The sequence below is a fragment of the Lemur catta genome, chromosome 24 (assembly GCF_020740605.2).
Source record: "Lemur catta isolate mLemCat1 chromosome 24, mLemCat1.pri, whole genome shotgun sequence".
Classification (NCBI taxonomy): domain Eukaryota; kingdom Metazoa; phylum Chordata; class Mammalia; order Primates; family Lemuridae; genus Lemur; species Lemur catta.
This window is the reverse complement of record NC_059151.1, coordinates 4,609,717-4,628,209: the sequence shown is the minus strand read 5'-3', so window position 1 is coordinate 4,628,209 and position 18,493 is coordinate 4,609,717. Positions and strand designations below refer to the sequence as shown.

Genomic DNA, 18,493 nt, shown 5'->3' with positions numbered 1-18,493 from the left:
CCTGGATTAACAGAATAGTGGTGGCCACTATTCATGCCACAAGGTTTCAGATACCACCAAACCACCCCGTCCCCACCCAAAGGGCAGGGGTCTGAGTAAGGGCTCTTTAACTCATAGCCAGAGCAAGCTCCGATTGAGTGAAGTCACCATAAATTCAGCATTTATATAGTCAGGCCCAAATATGTTATTTAAATATATACATTTTTATTTGCTCCCATAGACCAGACATAGATCTATGATAGAAAGAAATTCATTACTCACATCAGTAATATATTAAGAAAAAAGTGCAGAATATTGATTCCAGAAGTTTCCAGAGAAAATGTATACATCAAATAGTTACTGAGTGCACCCTGGGTGCCAGGAATTGAAATACAGCAACGAACCAAACAAAATCTCTGCCTTCATGAGTTTACATTCTAGGTGGAGACAGACTCTAAACAAATAAGTGTGTGTGTGTGTGTGTGTGTGTGTGTGTGTGTGTGCGCGCGCGCGCGTGCATGTGTATTTGTATATATACACATACATATACAAATATGTAAGTATACATGCCATTATATAAATATATTCAAATAAGCATTTATGCAAACATAATCAAATCAGCAAATATACATGTAAGATATGTCAGGTGGGATGAAACATGCTATAAAGAAAAATAAACCAGGAAAAGAGTACGCATTAACTGTGTCAAACACTGTTTACAGACTGTAAGTTGAGGATTGAGAATTGGAGAATTGGCCGCTGACCTTGACAGGCGCTGTTTTGGGGGCGGGGAGAGAGAGTTTACTCTTCAAGTTAAGTTTAGCAAGTGACAATTCCAACACTGGTCTGATAATCTTCTCCCTTCCTAATTCCAGGTCAAGAAAATTTACCTGGATGAAAAGAGACTCTTGGCTGGGGACCATCCCATTGACCTTCTTTTGAGGGACTTTAAGAAAAACTATCACATGTATGTGTATCCTGTGCACTGGCAGTTTAGTGAACTTGACCAGCATCCTATGGATAGGTAAATACCCTCCCATTACCGGATCATCTCTCTGACGTATTGTCTACATCTCTATGCAAAAGAAAAATCTAAACAGATTTAGGAAATTTCCCAGTTCCATGTTAGAATACTAAAATGCCAAACAAATATGGTTAGCCATCGAAATACAAAGCTGCTTTGAAAATAACGGATTATGGCTACACCACAGCTCCCAAGTTTACTTGTTAAAGTCTAGCTTCCCACAGAGACTCCTTCAACTTTCTCACTCTTGATCCTAAATTCCCAAGATAATCTGATTGGCCCCACTTGAGGCACGTGTCTACGTCTGGCACCATCAGGCATGGCTAGTGCTTAAGAACCAGGTTATACAGACACGATTGCTGGGCACGGCCCTATAGAGTTAGGGTAGAGGAGAGGAGAGCTCCCAGTGAAGAGAGAAATCGACATCCCCAAAGCTGTCAACCGTACCCACAAACAGTTTATTTTATTCGCAGCTTGTCATCAGAGTACTATTTATTTGGCATACACAGTAACCTTGTGGAAGAAAAACATCCTTGGGATACTAAGGGTTAAGTCTTCATGCACAAACTTCTCGGCTAATGGGCTGCCATTCATTTCACCGCAGAGTCCTGACACATTCTGAGCTGGCTCCCCTGCGAGCATCTCTGGTGCCCATGGAACACTGCATAACCCGCTTCTTTGAGGAGTGTGACCCCAACAAGGATAAGCACATCACCTTGAAGGAGTGGGGCCACTGCTTTGGAATTAAAGAAGGTAAATTCATCACCAGCCAAGGGACAGGGGTGCCCTCTCCCCTAGAGGAGCCCTGTGTCCTGCAGGATGCACAGGGAGGGACTGCTGATGTTCAGATTGACAGCTAGAGACAAAAAAGATGGCAGCATCCCAGAGAGGACACCTTGCTGCACGTGCTGTCATTGCAAGGTCATTTCTTACTGCCTTTATGACATTCCGTTCTCAAAGGGTAGCGAGGGTGGACACGCAGAGAGGTCTCTGCAGTTGGCTGAGCCTACAAAGGCAGTGTGAATCCAGACAGATGTGACAAATCTCAGAAGGCTTTATGACCTTCCTTATTTTAGATCCCTCCTTAACCTGGGTCTTGGGTCAAACTTTTAAAAATCGTGTGTGAAGAGTAAAACAGCAAGCCTGCTTCTGACAATGGGAATTCATTAGTAACATCCGCTCATGACTAGGTCTTACATCCCAAGTTGTGCTGGGATATGATTCCTTTAACCCCAGACTGGCCTGTGGCTGCATTTGCAGTTGGTGGGAGGGGAAAAAAGATCAGAGGGTTCTTTCTTGATGCCCGCAGTGGAGGAATTTAAATTTAGACATTTGTTGTGTGAGGTTGTGTCTTAATCTACTTCCTTTACTTTACCCAAGTTAGAGTTGACTTTTATGAGCAAGTATGATTTCAGTAATGAAGACATGAAAGATGTTAAAAAAAAAAAGAGCATTCACGTTTTCACCACAAAAATAAGTATGTGAAGCAATGCATATGTTAATTAGTTCAAATTAGCCATTCCACAATGTATACATATTTCTAAACATCATGCTATACATGAGAAATACATACGATTTTTATTTGTCAATTAAAATAAATAAGTAAGAAAGAAAAGAGCTCACAGAATGTAATTCCACAGTGAACATCAAATCTCTAAAACAGAGGTTTTGTACGTATGTCTAGGACATATGCAGGATAAATTTGCAGCCAACCAGTAAAGAAAAGTAAGTTCTTCAAAGGTCAGAATTCCCAAAAAGAAGTAACCTGTGCAAACTTTGCTTTGAAAACATTCCTCATGCCTATGTATAATGCCTTGCAATTAGAAAGAGCTGAGAGTAGGACTATTTATTAATAATCAGGTGAGCAGAAAGCGTTAGTCCTTTACCTCTACAATATTATTCTGTGAAATAAGCACAAGTGTTACAAGCAAAGCATGTATATTTTTGCAAGCATCTAGTTCTGTGTATTACTTGTCTATGCTGTGTAACAAATTATGCCAAAACTTAGCGGTTTAAAATCTCTCCCACAGTTCCAAGGGTCAGGCATCTGGGAGTAGCTGGCATGGATGCTCTGCCTTAGGGTCTCTCACTGGGTTGCAGGCAAGCTGTCAGCCAGGGTGGCAGTGATCTGATGGCTTGACTAGGCCCGAAGCATCTGCCTCTAAGCTCACTCGCATGGCTGTCTGCCATGGAGGTCTCTCCTCCACAGGGCTGCTCACAGCGTGGTATCTGTAGCTGGTTGCTTCCAGGTCAAGCAGGGAGGGAGGGAGGGAGGGGGAGAGAGAGAGAGAGAGAGAGAGAGAGAACACCCAAGACCCCACAGCTGATGCCCCGATGTCTTTTATAACCTAATCTCAGAAGTGACATACCATTGCTTCTACCATATTCTGGTGGTCACCCTGACCAACCCTGCTATAGTTTGGAAGGAGACCACAGGAGGTGGGGGACCATTGGGGGCCATCTTAGAGGCTGGATGCCACATACTGTTTAAAGACTGTTAGCACTGGTATGAAATTAATAAGCTATTAAGACCCAGACCCATACGACTAATGTCAATTTCCTTTCTAACATCTATTCTACAGAGTGCTTATAAAAATTCAAATATATCCCTTAAAATGGCTAGCACTGTTTTTCCCAATTCCCATATTAAAAAGACAAAACAAGTACAGTTGCTCTGCACCCCGCTCTACCCCACCCCATTATCAAGAGGGAAAAACTCAGCTGGAATAGGACGTATTTGTGTATGCTCTTTTGCATGACATATGATTTTAAAGCACTAGTAAGAAGGCAAATTTGAACAGAGGCCATTTATTTAAGAAAACCGGTTGCATTTCACTCTTCCTTTTGCAAAACTTGTGGCAGCTCCTCAGCATGTGAGCTCACTCAGGCTCTGCCGGGGGTTGTCTGGGAGGAGCAGGAAGGACTTACAGTCCAGTCATTTGCAAAGCTGCTAATGATCTTGTTTGTGCACTGTGGTTTGGCCGTCATTATGTTATTTTGGAGAAAGGAAAAAATTATCACATAATAAACCAATAAAGCAGATATTAAACACTCAGTCCGAACAAGTAAACAAGTTACTGCATTGGGATGTAGCTAAGGAAAACGAACAAGAAAAATCTCTATTTGTAAGTAAACCCTTCCTTCCCTCAGAGGTGGGAAATTCACAGAATGGGAAGATAAATTTTAGCCAGTCTTTTACTGAATTTTAACTGCCTGTGACCTGAACTAGATGTGATCAAATATTCCAACTCTGTCATTAACTAGCTGTGTGAATAAGGGCACGCCACTTGTCCTTAGCGAGTCTCACTTTCCTTATCTACAAAAATGGGGTCCAATTAAGAGGTGGAGGAGTCTTCATTTATTTAATGCCTGTGACATACCGTGCATTGACATATATCCATGCTGATCTTTAGAAAACCTTCCAAGTGAGACCAATGGGGTGAACGAGTTAGATCATGCAGATTCTACTAAGCCATTTAAAAACATTATCTTAAGAGTCGTGGGACATCACCAAAGTGTTTTAAACAAGGGAGCGATTTCCCTGGGATCGTATTTGAGAAAGATTCCTCTGGTTACACTGTAGAGAGGTCAAAGAACAGTTGAGAGAATGTTGTGGTAAATCCAGGCAAGAGTTGATAAGAACTTGAACTAGGGAAGTGACAGAGGGAAAAAAGAGAAGTAAACATATTCAAGATATATTTTTAAATAGAAGCGTACTCCTGATGTCCAGCATACAGAAATAGGAAGGTGATAGGAATATGAGGGGGCAGGGAGCAGACAGGCGAGGGATTGAGAGAAAGAGAAGTACATGCCTAGGTTCCCGGCCCAGGGCAGGCAGGGTAAACAGAGGCACCTTCCACTCAGAGAGAAAACACCAGAACAGAAGCAGATTTGGGGGAAATGGCAAATTCCACTTTGGATACATTGAATTAAACCACTTGGGAGACATATACTGTTGGTAGTTGAATACTTGGGTCTACATTTCAAGATAAAGAGTTTTGGAACTGAAATACATATTTGGGGATTATTGTGAGCATCCAAGAGCCATTGGCACCAGGAAAAGGAATTAAATCCTCAAGGAAAATGTGTTGAGTTATAAGGGAAGGGTCTAGGGTTGAACACCGAAGAACAACATCTAGATGATGGGTAGAGGAGGAAGAAGGAGTTCACTAAGGAGAATGGAAAGTTTCTTCTGAAGGAAGGAGGAACATCAGGATAGCGCCATGTCAAAGGAGGTGTTCCAAAGAGGAGGAAGAGAGGGACGGTACCAAATGCTGCTGAGAGGTCAAGGAAGATGAGAGACTGAGCATGTTCATTGGAGGCAGAAATAAGGATATCCTGGGTGGCCTCAGTAAGAGCAGTTTGGTGGAATGGTAGGGATGGAAGCCAGATTCTGTAGGTTGAGAAAGAACGGGAGATGAGAAAAGGGTGAAGAGGGAATGTCTGACGGCAGGGAAGAGCTAGAGGGGGATCTAGAGGGGAGGAAGCATTTTTGAGAATGGAAGAGGCTCGAGCATTCCACTCATGCATTCATTTATCCTTTCACTCGCTCAACAAATCTTTGCTGAGGGTCTACGTAAGAGCTGGCCACTGTCCTAGAGGCTGAATATACAGCATATATAAATGCTAATGGAAAGGGCCCAGGAAAATAAGGAAAGGTTGAGGGCGTAAAAAGAAAAAAATAAAACAGAGGAAAATAGAAGGAGGATCCTGAGAAAGTCAGAAGGGATCTTGAGCACGAATAGAGGAAATGAGCCTGAAGGTCAACAAAAATGACACCTCCCATTTGAACAACAGAAAGAAGAAAAAGAGTATGCGTGCACATATAAGTAAATTTATAAGCAATTACATTATCATCTCCATTTTACAAATGAAGCCAGTACTCAAAAGAAATCCATCAAATTCCATAATCTCTCTCACTCTGCAGGGCTAAAGACAAATTGGGCAGGAAAATTACTGGGTGCTCCAGACAGAATAGCAGTTCAGTATGCCTCAAATGAATCTGCTTTCAACATTTGTTTACCGATGATTGAGTAGGGCAGGCCACATGGTAAGGAGTCTTATATCCACTAGAGGATCCTGTCTTCTTCCATAGGTGTGGCGACGAGTCCTTTTACAAGTTTTCAATTGAAAACTTGACTTAATTGGCACTACACTTCTATTTATTTCTATTCTATTTTAGCTGTCTTATAGATTAGTACACGTGGCACTTCTTGGCCTCCCTGTCAGTGGTCCTCAACCCTGCATCAGCATTATTTGCAGAATTTTCTAGAGGTCTGCATGCCACTGGCCCACCCCTGGGGATTCTGATTCCTGAAGCCAGGAGTGAGGCCTCAAACATATATATTTGTGAAAGTTCATAAGCGATGTCGATGCCTTCCCAGGGCTGAGAATCACCATTATTCTGCCTTATTAGATGGTTTCTCTAATCCCCCAGCATTGGTTATGCTTCTACTCTGGCTACTTTCTGAAAATGTTTTTTTGTTTTTTGTTTTACAGAAGACATAGATGAGAACCTCCTGTTCTGAATTAAGATTTGAAAGAACTCCAACTTTCCAGCATCCTCCTCGGTCGTAACCACTTCAGAAATATAGGCAGCTGTGATACCTGTAGATTTATATTTAGCAAAATGTTTGCATGTATAAGAAGACAATGAGAGCAACTGCTTGATAACAATATATGCACCAGGCATTTAACACAACTTTGGAAATAAAACTTTTTAAGTCAAGTCAGTATATGCTAAACACTGTACATTGTGAACAGAAGTTTAACTCATAGTAATTTTACTCTCTGCATCAGCTTAGGAGGTAATTACTAATTGTAAAACTTGAAAAAATAATGCGTTCATATTCATAATATCATGTGCACTTCAAGAAAGTGGAGTATTGCTCTTTTGTGGTTAACATGCATTATTTTCAATATCTTAATATCCTAATAAAGAGTCCATAAAAATCCAAATGCTTATTCAAGTCGACTTCCAGTTATTTATTTAAATAACCAAATCAGAAAGACCAACCCAGGGCTTATACTTCACATCAAATTATAATTGTGCTTCCCAGACCCTAATGCCTAAAAAATATATATATATGTGAGTGTGGGTGAGGAAAAAGTATGAGATGTTTCTTATGGGAAACAAATCTTCAGTTGTAAAATACTCATGGTAGTTGTTCATCAATGTCCTTTGTCATTATGTAAGTTTAAACAGAAAAAAATTTGAATTCAAGTGCTTTTCTACCAAATTCAGTTTAAAATGTGGAAGATTATACACTGCTTGATCAAACCAATTCTAGCTTTTGTGCAGTTGGGCATGTGTTGGGGGAGAGGGAGACCCTGCAAAAATTTCTGCTTGCTTCGTTACCACAAAATAAAGGTCATGTAACGTTAGACAGATGGAGAACCATGAAGTGTCTTGACGTCCAATGTAGAAAGAGATAGATATTACTACTGTAAACTGATAACAAAAAATGTGTCGTCAGAGAAAATTTGTGTTTTTATCTGAGCTCTTCTTCGGTACCTATTATGGTAAAGACTAGATCACAAAAATATAAAAGGCATCATAATAGAGTTTTCCAAGGTCTAAACCAAGACAATAAAAGATCTGTCAATCTTTATCTACCTACAAATATTTGAAAGAAAGTGGTGTTTCACCTATTTTCCTATCTGAAATGTAATATCTCAATACAATTATCTTTGATTATTTGAAAAAAAAAAAGTATGTTGTTGTTAAGAATCTTGTCTGTGATAGTGGCTGAGAAAACGTGCCCCTGGGAATTTTATTTTATCTGAAAGATACTTATGGAAGAGTTTATTCCTTTTTTTATCAGAATAATCTTCTCTGAGTACTTCAAAATTGTATTTGTTATCTCTTTTCTTAGCTCAGCAAGTCACTTGTTCTTAACCAGAACCACATAACACCAGGTCCTTTCTAAATATTAATAATTAAGTTCAATTTGATGAATCAAAATCTAATGATTATTTGTAATTTTTTTCCAGCTAGGGAAATAACTTTATAAATTATTCCAAATTTCAGAATATTTTTATGTGATGCTAAGAAGGGTTTAACTAATTAGAAACCAAGTTCTTGGGAACAGTGAAATTATGTTCGGAAGCATTAATTAGACCTAAATTATTTTACCCTCAGGCAACTTTTTAAAATGTTTTAAAATAGTGAAAAGTGATTTTCATGCTAAGGACACCACCTAAATATTTATTTAAAATTTTTTTATTTGAAAATAATTTTCCTTTTGAAATGAAAAATAGTATTTAATAACAGAAAATTTCAAACCTTAAGTTTCTGTGCCAATTAAGGATCTCATGTATAAAGCTGGATGATATAGAAGCACTTTAATATTCTAGGGGGTCACAATTTTTAATTGTGTGTGGTTTGTGAGAAAGATACTAATCCCAACCAAGGAGATGAAGCGATTTTCTCAGTAATCAGTCCGTAAGCCTATTTCTGTGTAATTGAGATATTTTAGAAGGTGGAGTTCATGGTCTGAAAGCAGTTACTGAGTTTAGTTTGAACTGCTGTGACTCATAGAGCCTCTGACCATAAAGGCATTAGTAACGTGGCTTAAATACTAGATGGGTATAGAGAGCCTAGGAGACCACACTGCTCCTTGGATTTGTCTCTCCAAGGGCCAGCTGAAGGAAAGGTAATTGAAGAGGCATACGGTATAATTTGCACTGATTCTATTGTACTAGATAAAAGAATGTAAGATATTCTTGTGTTGGATAATTTAATGATTTCTAGTAGGTCCACTTATAACAGGAAAAAAGAAATTCAAGTGTTTGAATGCAGAAAGAAGAAAAATAATACAAAGGAAAACCATGAAGGGGGGGGGGAGATAAATTGTCTAAATTCAGGCAAAGTAAATTAGCACTAAGACAAATCAGAGGTGAGTTTTCAATATATATAAAATAGCTAAAGAATGATTTATATATAAATAGATATAATTTGCCTCAGAGGCTGGGAGAAGTCTTAAAAAGAATATGATGAAGGTGTTTTTCTCTCAAAATCTAATTCCAGAATCCGGTGATTTGGTGTGATACTCACAAGGTAAGTTCATTTGAATTCAATGTGATTTTAAAAACAGAAAAAGGTTGACTTTCAGAACCAACATCCCAGTAAAAGGCCAGCTGATTTGCTTTATTGAATTGACTCTTACCATGTTTATTCCCTACCAATCCATTCTATCTTACTAAATTTTTCCCGTACGATTTCCTGTCAGTAACAGCATCCTCACCATATGAAGGCCTGGTAAGTTTCATGGAGGCACAAGCTCCAGGTGGATTTATTACATTTGTGCATCACATAAAAACTCTCCTCTCATTTGAGCCAGTGGTGATCATTTCCCAATAGCGAGCATGATGCAACATTGATGTTTAAAAGATTTATGAGCGAATAACTTCAGGGACCAAACAGGTACAGGTATAGGTTGAACTGTAAATCGGTAAGAAAGAGTAGCAAGTGGTGGTCTATGTTGGGAGCCAAAGAGTGCATGTCTTGTCCAAAGCATTTCAAAATGTGTCTAAAGGTTTTAAAAACACTCTCCTGGGCTTATAAAACCTGAATCTGGAGGCAGGATTTAGCCTGGCCACTATTTGAACACTTCTAACTAAACAGTCTATTTACAGCAAAAATAGGACTTACAGAAAAAGAAAAAGAAAAAAACACTAGAAATGATCTCCTAACCCTTCGATTCCAGGCATTTCACCTTCAGGATGAAATTTCTCCTCTTGGTTGGCCTTTTGGGCACTGCCACCTCGCTGCCCATCCCTGTGAGTAATCCGTCGTCGGTTGTCAACCCAGTCGCAGACTTAGAGCGATTGTATTTCTAGCCTAGAAAGCATTTCCTACGTCTTTGCATTTCACAAAAGAGGAAAATTTACGTTTGGGATGCAACATTTAAATTTACACTTTTCTACTCCCTTCACTTTGAATTTATAAGTGCTGAGAACTAAGTAAAAAATACTGTTCATTCAAAGATAAAAAAATGATATTCATGTAATATATAATTAATCCTAAGAAATGTAAATAACATTCTTTGGATATAAGGCAAAAAAGTACTCGGTGTTCTAAATCATTGGCCAAATTAATTCAACTTTTCCCTACTAGATGCTCAACTGCTTTTTATTTCAGACAGGAAGCTATATTACAATGGGTAGGATGCTCAGTAGTGACTTATCACATATTCTCATTTAGAATAAAATCTCTTTTCATGGATAATCTATTGTCATATGCTGCTTCACCTTGTTGCTGTTATTGTTTTACAAGCTTGAACAATTTGGAGGAAGTTCCAGTGAACAGGTAAACTTCCAGTTCTACTTTCAAAGGATGTGTTCATCATTTTCACAGTTTGCCACTGTCTGAAATGACTGATGTCGTGTTTCTTTTTGTAGAGATTTAACTTTTTCCCACCACCAATACTGCCATTTCTTCCTCAGTTCCCATTTCCACCCGCTCCACAACCGCCTCTGGTAAGCGTGAGTTCGGGGAATCTCACATTGCAAAAAGTATTTAGCAGTTGGGATGATGGTTATGAAATTGGCCAAATTTTGATATAGGAAGAAAGGTGTTAAGAGGTCACTGGGAAACCAGCTATTCAAACTCCTCTCCTTGCATAGCTTGTGGTGGAGCAAGACCAGGGTCATATTTGGTGAGCAAATCTCCCCCCAAGTCTTCAGTGCCCTCTCCCAGTTGTCTCTCTGCACGTATCATTATAAAGGTGTTTATGCTGAATTATTTTCACTATGATGAGCCTAGTTACTCTTTGTGAAGAGAATACTAACTTCTTCCTATAATATCCATTCTTATGCTTTTACTAATTTCATCTTGCTGCTTTCTTTTCTCCAGAAAGTTTTTTTTTCCCTTGGTTTTCTATAATTTTTTCCCAAAAGTCAAGCAATAGGATTATTTGGCTCTTTATGTTGGACCCTCTCCAATATCTCTTTAATATCTGAATGCTTCTAACATTTTTTTTCAAAAAAGGTAGGATCAATGCTAAATACATGATAGAGTTGCCTTTATTCTATGTCTAACACTTTTGTAAGTAAACACAGATAGCATTCACTTGGTTCATATTTACTGAGAGTTAGTGGTGAGTGCTGGAAATACAAAGAGTATAAGTTTAAGATCTGATGAGGAAGAAATGAAAAACACAATGTGATTTGATCAGTATTTCTAGACACAAATACAACGCTATGGATCAAAGACTTCACACAGGAGACAGTATCCAAGCCAGGTGTTAAAGGATGAGGATTAGATGGGGCATTTCGGGCAGAGGAACAGCAAGTGCGCGGTAATTTGGGAGAAGAATGATTAATACAACGCAGCTGCAACACAGGTTAAATTGGGACAGTATTTAAGCAATGATCTTTTTCTCAATCACACACACTTAAAAAGTTCACATACATTTTAAAATAGCATCCTGCTTAATATCTTGTCTGACTCCCTAAATATTTTAAACAAACATGATTTTGCATAATTTTGTTTTTATAATTCAATGTAATAAGCACCTTCCCTTTACTTGGGTTTAATTTCAAACTGTTTCTCCCCACTTTAAGTAGGCTTTTGAAAATCTGTCACTAAAGTCCCAGTCCTCAATGGACTATGTCTTCCCCTTTAATGTTTTTACATGTTCTAATTGAATCCTAGTCGTCGCTAAATTTCTAAATACTTGCATTTGTAATTAATTGTGAACGATTTGGGTGCTAGTCAGGGCTAGGTGCATTGTTTCCCTATTTGGGGCTGAAATTCAGTTTATTTGTTTTAAACTGATGCAAAATCCTGGCGGTTTGGCTAATAGCTAGAATTTAGGAATCCATGTTGACATCTTCTATTTAAATTGATGTAAATCTACGTGGCAATTAGAAGAATCACTAGTATTGGAAATGGAAATTCTTCCTACCACCACCAGATGGCAGAATAGTATGTAAAAAGCAAGCAAAGAAATACTGAAGAGAAGCTGACTGGTTGATTTGCAAGAACTATTTATGCCAACAATGATACGTAAGACAGATTCCTAGACTTTGACTAATTAAGCAAAAGAACCTTACCTATGAAAAGAAAAAATTATATAGAATCCACTAGACTCTAATCTCGAACTAGAAAGGGAGCCCCCTAAGAACAATGTCTTCTTTACTGCCATTCCTAGACCTACACATACAATTAATTGCTCAATAAATATTGCAGGGATGGATGGACAGATGGATGATGGGTAAGTGACTGCATGAATGACAAAAAGGACGAGAGAAAATGTGCAGTTTGTTTCATTCACAATTCACTGGTTTTTCCCCCTTTTTTTGTAGATTCCATTTCCTTTTCCCTTTCCTAACAATCCAAATCAGGTAATGATACTTAAAGCTTCCTTTTAAGAAAGTACTACAAAAACTTGAAAATTCTTTAGATTTAATTGGGGAGGAATTTGAAAGCAAGAATTAATGGTTAACATTCTCTTTAGGGGACCACTCGTTGTTGCTTTATTGCTATTTTGTCTGATTTGAGGAATTTAATGGTCAAATCGTACATATCCTTGAAAAGTGAACTATCTGAAACGTTTCTTATTCGTGTGGCAGGAGCAGTAGAAAAAGCATTTAATTTGAAGTCCAATGATTTGGAGTTACGTGTAAGCTTCAGCTCTCCCATTTAATGCTGCAGAATATTCTTAAAACTCCTTTGACCCCTACCTTCTTCTAGAATATAAAATAGTAAAATGAGATCATTTACAATGTCCATTTTGCCTCTAAAGTTTTATATTTGTCATTAGTGGAGGGAAAATGCATTCTAATTGAAATATAAATCTGTCCTAGAAGTTTTTGAACTAGATTTAAAGGCTACAGTCATGGTATAAAAGAATTGTTTAGATTTGACTTTTGAAAAGATTTTACTGAGTAGGTGATAATTACATATGATAAGATCGATTCAGTAAAATACTAAAAAAAAATAGCATATTAATTCCAATTTTTAATATTTATAGAAAATAACATTTTTTTCATAAAAAGGTGATACCAAAATATAGTCTTTTTTCCAACTCAGCAAGCACAAATTTGATGATCTTTCCAAAAAGTCCCTGTGTTTAGTGCCCACAAAGGAAAATAGACTATATGTTTCCCGAGATGGTTAGATTTGAAGAGGGGTGCTTAAAATATTAGTGAATAGGAGTCTTAACAAATTTTAGAAATTCTAAGAATTCTAAAAAGCATGGCTTCATTTACCAAGCTAATATAAAATGTATGACATAGAAGAGATAGATAAAATTCTGAATTACAACTCCTTGATTATTGGATTGTTTCTTTTATTCTAGGTCATCCTGACACTTAATGATCTTATAGTGGTAAATATGCTTTTCCTTGTTAATCTAGAAAGTCTGTCAAAGTACTACATTCAGTACCCTACATAAGATGAACCAATTCATCATGAAAATGATTGTCTGTATTCATTATTTTGGTATTGGTTTATTTGAATACAAAATGAAGCACAGCTGTTAAATTCAAAGCAAAAAACCACCTCAATGCATGAGAAGGGTTCTACATTTATTTATTCAATTCATCCAAACCATAAGCTAACATGATAATTTCTTCTATCATCAATGACGGTAAGAGTAAAAAGACTTGCATTATAGGATAAATTGCTCTAGGAAGGATTAATTCTTCACTAATGACGAATTATCATAAACACATAATACATTAAAGATTATCAAATCTAAATTCCAACAGATATGTTTTGTAATAATTCAAATTGAGGCCTTTTACCGATACAATAAATTACTCAAAATCTTCACAAATGAAAATGCTGAATACTTGAATAGAGTTACAAAACGTAACACTAAAAAATCCTATTTATCTAAACCACACTTTCTACAGATATTTTTCTGAAATCAGGACACAATGAATACATCCCTTGAATCTAGGATCTTGTTGTTCTTTAAAAAGCTATTATTAATGAAATGGTACATTGTACAATTGATAGTATCTTAGAATCAGGAACATGCAGTATTTTGTAAAAATATCAGAAAATTAGGTCTTAATCATATAAGTGCCTGAGATAAAAATTTTTTAGGATTCTTCAACATAGAGTGGTTAAAGTCAACCATCTTGAAGAATGTTTAAGCGTCCCAGAAAGATTAAGGTCAAATAGATAACTTCTGAGCCTAAATAAAAACCTAAGTCTTTTGCGTTCCAATTGCTAGTGTCCTACCCACAACCCACTCTGTTTAAGCAATGTTAGTCTATTTCCAAAAGGCAAATTGTAAAATTTCTAGCATATCTCTAACGAAACGTGTTTTAGGAAACTAACTTCAATGATTATTAATAATTATTGATGATTACAAAATTAGTAAGTTCACTTTGACTTTGAAGCATGGCTTAAAAAGCACTGGCCTATGGTTTGAAAGCCTAGATTCTAGTCTAATCTGTACAATTAAATTAGCAGGCAAAATGTATGAATTTACCTCCCTTCCAATGAAAATACTGACTCCTCGGAGGAGTTTATTTCATTCAAATTACTAGATCTTTCTAAAAATGTTGTTAGCCAAAACCCTTTTCTATGCTTTCTAAGGCTAAGCTTCAAAGCAATACTTTTCCAGTAAAACTGTTTGTGTAACCAAATCCTCAAAACAAAGTATTCATAGCTGTCCTAAAATTTTGGTTCAAGTATCATTCACACAGGGACTCTGCATCATTTATGAAAGACAGGACTTGAATGGAAGTGCACAAAGTGGGTTTCTTAACCATTCAAATCAACTTTCTAACTTTCAGCTCTAGTAAATACAATCACCAGGCAGTTACAAGAAAATATTTCTGTGAATTAAAAGAATTTAAATCTAGAAATAATGACTTTATTTTTAAATCTTACATCCTGTAAATACAATACTAAGCAATAAAACTGAATTTTTCAATAAAAAAAGATCTTCATATAGAAAATATTGTAACTTACATATGTACTTAAGTTAAATGTAAGATAAAAAAATAAACCCATGGATCGCACTGATCACTGATTTTTCTTCTTTCATAGTTAATCACTGCTATTCTGAACCAACTAGGGGTAAGTCATTTATTTTTATGCTACTATAAACTGCAAATTTACTCAATGGACTAAAGACAATGTCTTACTAATTTTTTTTTTTTTAGGGCTTCTTTGGGGTAAGATTTTATGATTGTATTGATAATGTAAGTGATATTCATTGTCAGGAAAGGTAAGAATAACTCTTCATAACTATAAAAACATATGGGAGAAGCAAACCCAACTCATCCACCCAAATTAGAATTCAGGGGTTATAAACTCAATTTCCTCCAAGATCTTTAGATCAAAATGTTTGCAGTTCTGAAAAGCTATTCTTTTCGTAACGCCCATGGTATTTCAAAAAATTTAAGTTTACAGAAATACGTGCAATGTTAGATTGAGAAATTTCAAAAAGTTTGCCGCAGGCTTATTTTTGTCTTATGGATAATTCACAGAAAATGAGAAAAGATTACTGTAAAACCAGCAAACCTAGAAAGGGCCTGATCTCAAGGCAAAGCAACGCATCTCCTTAACATAAAAGCATTAGCTTGCTTGGTGTAAAGGCTACAAACCTTGAGGCTTCTATTTTGACTTTCACTCAAGATTGCTTTCATTTAAACTATATACCAAAAAAAAACAAAAGAAGATACCAAAAAGGTATATTCTTTTTTGTTGCCGTTTTAATTTTTTTTTTAAAGAAAGGATGTCTCACTATGTTGCCCAGGCTGGAGTGTGGTGGCTATTCACAGGCCCAATCACAGCGCCCTACCTATAGCCTTGAACTCCTGGCCTCAAGCAATCCTCCCACCTCAGCCTCCCCAGTAGCTGGGACTACAGATGCAAGCCACTGAACTTGGCCCTTTTAAAACTAACAATCAATACATCAATTAATATTATATATAGCATATATATTTTTTCTCTCCCCCAGCATGTATTTATTTTAATCTACCTGGAAAGTAGCTGATGAATAAATAGAAACTGGATTTTTACCCAACAGTTTTTCTCCTAACAAGTTTTACTGCCTTGAAGTACTTATTTAGTACTTTTTATCCTTTCAAACACTTTTATCAAGCCATGAGAGGCCAAGTGGGAGAAATTAAGCTCTATGTTGGAGACATACAGTCAAGGATTCAACTTAGCATTTAAGTATAACAGAACCACCTAATTTTCTTTACCCAGCACACACAATTATACCAATATTAACAAATTAGCAATAAAATAACCATGGGATGGGAGATACTAGGGAAGGTGAAGAAGGAATTATGGCGAAAATACCTTCATATAGTAACTATAACCTGTATTATCTATTTTGACAGAAATAATTCTCACTTCTACACCAGAAGTTATATCCGGTTAGTAAAATCTCCAAATATCTTTCAAAGCAGTACTATACATTTTTGAATATTTTTATCAAAAGAGTTTAATCATCTCAGATTGTACCCACATTGGTAAATTAATAATATGATGAAAGCAGGTATAAAAAGACCAACTTAATTCAAAATGTTTTCTCCAAAGAATGTATTTTAATGTCAGTTTAATAAAACTCCAGAAATTTTAGAAAATTATACCAACCACCAGAAGTCCTGAGCAAAAGAAAACATACTGTTAAACAAGAGTAGCCTCTCAAAGTGCTTAGAATTTTCAAGTTTCTCTTTAGCTACCAAATATTAAGCTCTTAAAATAGCTATGATCTTAAGTTTAGCATAACTTCTATGTGAGTTTGAAACGCTTTCAAAAGTTCAAGAATACCTGTTGGCAAAACAAATATTAATTGCGACTATTCATCCTTATTTTAAGATATCACCAAATAAATTGTCCTGGGGTGAAAACTATGTAAACATTTTCAACAATGCTTTAGTCAAATCAGGTATGTCCTTGAATTTTGAGTCACAAATCATAACTGTGTTACTATGAATAATATGAGTACTATTTATATAATATATAATCTTCCAAACTGCATACTTAAATAATAAATCATAGAAGATTCATAACCTCAGTAGGGAATAGACAGGTTTTAGAACTAGGCAGACCAAGATTCAAATCCCAGTTCTGTCCCTTGCTGAATAAAATCTTGGGCAATCTTTCTAAATATCAGTTTCTTCATCTGTGAAATGGGAATAATACCACCTAATTTCACAGGAATTGTGGTGAGGATTAAGTAATATAATATAGATATTATTACTATTTTATCAAATGTTTCTAAAGGAAAAAAATATTCCTTATACATAAAATGGAAGAAAAGTAAATATGAAGGGAACATTACTTAGTGATATAGGAGTAGCTGTTTCTCTGAGAATGTCCTAAGCTAACATATTAATACGGTTTTTCCCCATTATAGATGGTGCTGGATATTTACAGTTATCAGAAGATGATCTATTTCTATCGTATCTGTTGTTGATGTTGATAGTAGTTTCACCATTTTGCATACTTTGTAAAATGTTCCAGTGAAAATCCCCCCAAAAATAAAGAACTTATTACCTAGATCGCGTGTTATACTTTAAATAAAACTTTAATATAGCCTAATATCTTTATTCATGTATCAAAACTATTAAACATAAGTAAATACAATTTTTCAGAGAATTAATTGCTCAAACTTCCTTGAAAGCTTTTGTAAGTAGCTTCGATTTTGGAGAATTCGGTTCAGTGCTAGGAAGAAGCAGTTTCCTCCTGCCGAACAGTAAAAGCAGAAGCTGACTCGTGCTGAAGAAGGCCATCCAGGTATCCCCATCAAGTATAAATGCCTTTATTACATACCCTTGGGACAAGGATTTTATGGACTTTTAAAAGTTAATACCAGGGTTGGGGGGCAAGGGCAACATACGTAACCTAAACTTTTGTACCCCCACAATATGCTGAAATAATAATAATAAAAAAAAAAAGTTAATACCATACATAAGCCCTATAACTCTTCCAGAGGAGTTTGAGATCTACTGAAATCAAACATTCTGATATCTCTCAGCAAAACCTATAGTCATATTAGGGGGAAAAAAAGCCTCCTGTCAGTTCTATTCAGGTTTATCACAAAGGAGCTTTGATGTCAAATTGACCAAACAAAAAACAAAAAAAAACATTTCGTTTTACCTTAACCCCAGTTCTACTCTCTAGCTACAGAGAACGCTATCTTTCTCAAATATCAGAAGAAAGCAAAAAACCACGTCCCAACCCCCTAAAGCTTTTCTTCAGATGTCCCAGCTGTAGTCCAACCCTAATTCACGTTGATAGGAGTTAATATCACAGGACTTTCCGATGCATAGTTTTAGGCAGAATGTGACACACATGTCCACCTGGACAAGGTCGTATTACTTCAACAAGATCATATAAAGCATAATGGCAAATAATTTAAAGAAAAATCGGATCTGACATCGAACTGTACATCCAATGGTGGTGCTCATCTTAAAGAAGCCCGATGTGGCGGGAACATGCTTTAGACCCCAGAAGATTAGTGGGGAACAGGAATTGACAAACAAGAACTAGATGGAAAACAGAAG

At 36.5% G+C, this 18,493-nt stretch overlaps 1 protein-coding gene across 1 annotated transcript in view; it reads left to right on the top strand.

The window, feature by feature from the left end:
* The window catches only part of SPARCL1 (SPARC like 1), a 33,290-nt gene extending 26,329 nt beyond the window's left edge, over nucleotides 1-6,961 (top strand). The window contains exons 9-11 of the mRNA XM_045536794.1: nucleotides 855-1,003; nucleotides 1,608-1,756; nucleotides 6,503-6,961. Coding sequence (XP_045392750.1) covers nucleotides 855-1,003; nucleotides 1,608-1,756; nucleotides 6,503-6,531 — 327 coding nt within the window. The 3' untranslated portion in view covers nucleotides 6,532-6,961. The remainder of the gene's footprint in view (nucleotides 1-854; nucleotides 1,004-1,607; nucleotides 1,757-6,502) is intronic.
* Nucleotides 6,962-18,493: the final 11,532 nt, after the last annotated feature.